A 1,597-nucleotide genomic window follows, 5' to 3' on the forward strand; every position below is an offset into this window, starting at 1 on the left:
CCTTCCCCGCTGGAACTGGGATCTGGGAAAACATCTGTTCTGATAACGAAAGTGCTGTATGGGGGAAGGGGCAGGCCTGAGCCCATTAGCTGCTCCACCACCCCACTGACTGCAGGCTGCTCCGTGGGGGCTGCAAGTTTCCTCGCCATACCCAGGACAAGGCAAGGGCCAAATGCTGGGTTTAATGGCCTGGAAACCAGTTGGGGGCGGGAAGTGTCTGATGTGAATCCAGGATAGTGGTCGGCCTGCTCAGAGGACAGGCCCCTGGCCCCAAACAGGAGTCTGCCCATGTTCAGCTGYGGWCCACGGGACGGCCCCTTCRCCCCGCAGAGACCACCAAGCCCAGYGCCAGTGTCGCAGTCACCCGCCAGCGGCTGCAGGGGCCAGCAAGGGCAGAGCAGCTCCAGCCTCGCTCGTGCCCCTGTCTGGGAGGAGATAGCCCTCACAACCAAAGCCAGCATCAGGCCAGGCTTGAAATGTGTGCGTGTTCAGGCAAGGAACGAGACAGAGACAACATGGGCCACGTGCACTAACGCAGCACCCCACTTTCTCCCTGCGAGCAGTGGGAGACGCAATGCCCCGCGCGGCTGTTGTGAAGCACCCGGGGAAGGGACCTTGCAGGCACGCGCAGGGCCAGAGCAGGCATCCAGCAGGCACACGCCTGGCTCCAGAGGAGCCCGCTCTGCTCGCCAGCGTGAAAGTGACTGGGCAGAAGCACTGCCAAGGCTGAGGATTCAGATGGACGCTCCCTCACATTGCACGCTTCCCGACGCTTCACCGGCTCAGCGCTGGCCCTGTGCCACGTGCAGCGGGCTGAGCTGTGACATGCACACACAGGCAGGAGCAGGCTCCGGACCCTTAAGTCACTCCAGGGGATTAAAGCAGCATGCGAGCAGTCTCTGGGCAGCCATGACTATCATGCGACAAATCCTCTCTCCTCCTTGCAAGGAGCTCTCAGCCTGAATGGCTAGAACTGCACATCACTGGGGCTCCGGCTCCTGCAACCCACTCAGCGCTTCACAAGGGCTCCCGAATGCAATGCTGGGCCGGAGAGCACTCAGAAACAAAACGCTCAGCATCTGAGTGCTCAAGAAAAAGTGAAACTTGGGCTCATTCGGTTAAGGCAGCACTTGGGCTGGCAATGCTCAGTCACGGGAAAGGAGTACAGCGAGCCCAGAGGGGAGTGGAGCATCCCGCAAAACATCCCGGGTGGGTCAGCGACCACAATCGCTCTCTGCTGAGCCAGGGCGAGCGGAGGGGTCCATAGAGGCGTGGGGTGCAGAGATGTGCTGAGGGCACGGTCGCCCYGACCCTCCACCCCATACCCATGGCACACCCCAGAGATGCCTCGGAGGGAGTGGCGACCTGCTCCCGTCGGTCCCCCCGAGGCACCCCCGCCTTCCCCAGCACCCCCAGGTCGCCTGGCCCCGCTGTGCAGCCCCAGCTGGTGCTGCCGCTCCCTACCTGACGGAGAGAGGCGTCCATCGGCGGGTCTCGCCCGGCGGGCAGCGCTGCTGGGCGGCTCTCAGGGCCGCATCACCGGCGGCGCTGGGGCGGGAGCGCTGGGGCGCACGGCGGCTGGGCGCACCCCGCGGCT

The 1,597-nt window shown here is 64.1% G+C and overlaps 1 protein-coding gene across 1 annotated transcript in view; it reads right to left on the reverse strand.

Annotated features, from left to right (window-relative positions):
• LOC146600280 (unconventional myosin-X-like) overlaps positions 1–1,485 on the reverse strand; it is a 104,765-nt gene extending 103,280 nt beyond the window's left edge. The window contains exon 1 of the mRNA XM_085325904.1: positions 1,465–1,485. Within this exon, the coding sequence (XP_085182030.1) occupies positions 1,465–1,485 (21 nt within the window). The remainder of the gene's footprint in view (positions 1–1,464) is intronic.
• Between the last annotated feature and the right edge of the window lie 112 nt (positions 1,486–1,597).

Source organism: Rhea americana, unplaced genomic scaffold (assembly GCF_003343005.1).
Source record: "Rhea americana isolate MKP2758 unplaced genomic scaffold, rheAme1 scaffold_124, whole genome shotgun sequence".
Classification (NCBI taxonomy): Eukaryota; Metazoa; Chordata; class Aves; order Rheiformes; family Rheidae; genus Rhea; species Rhea americana.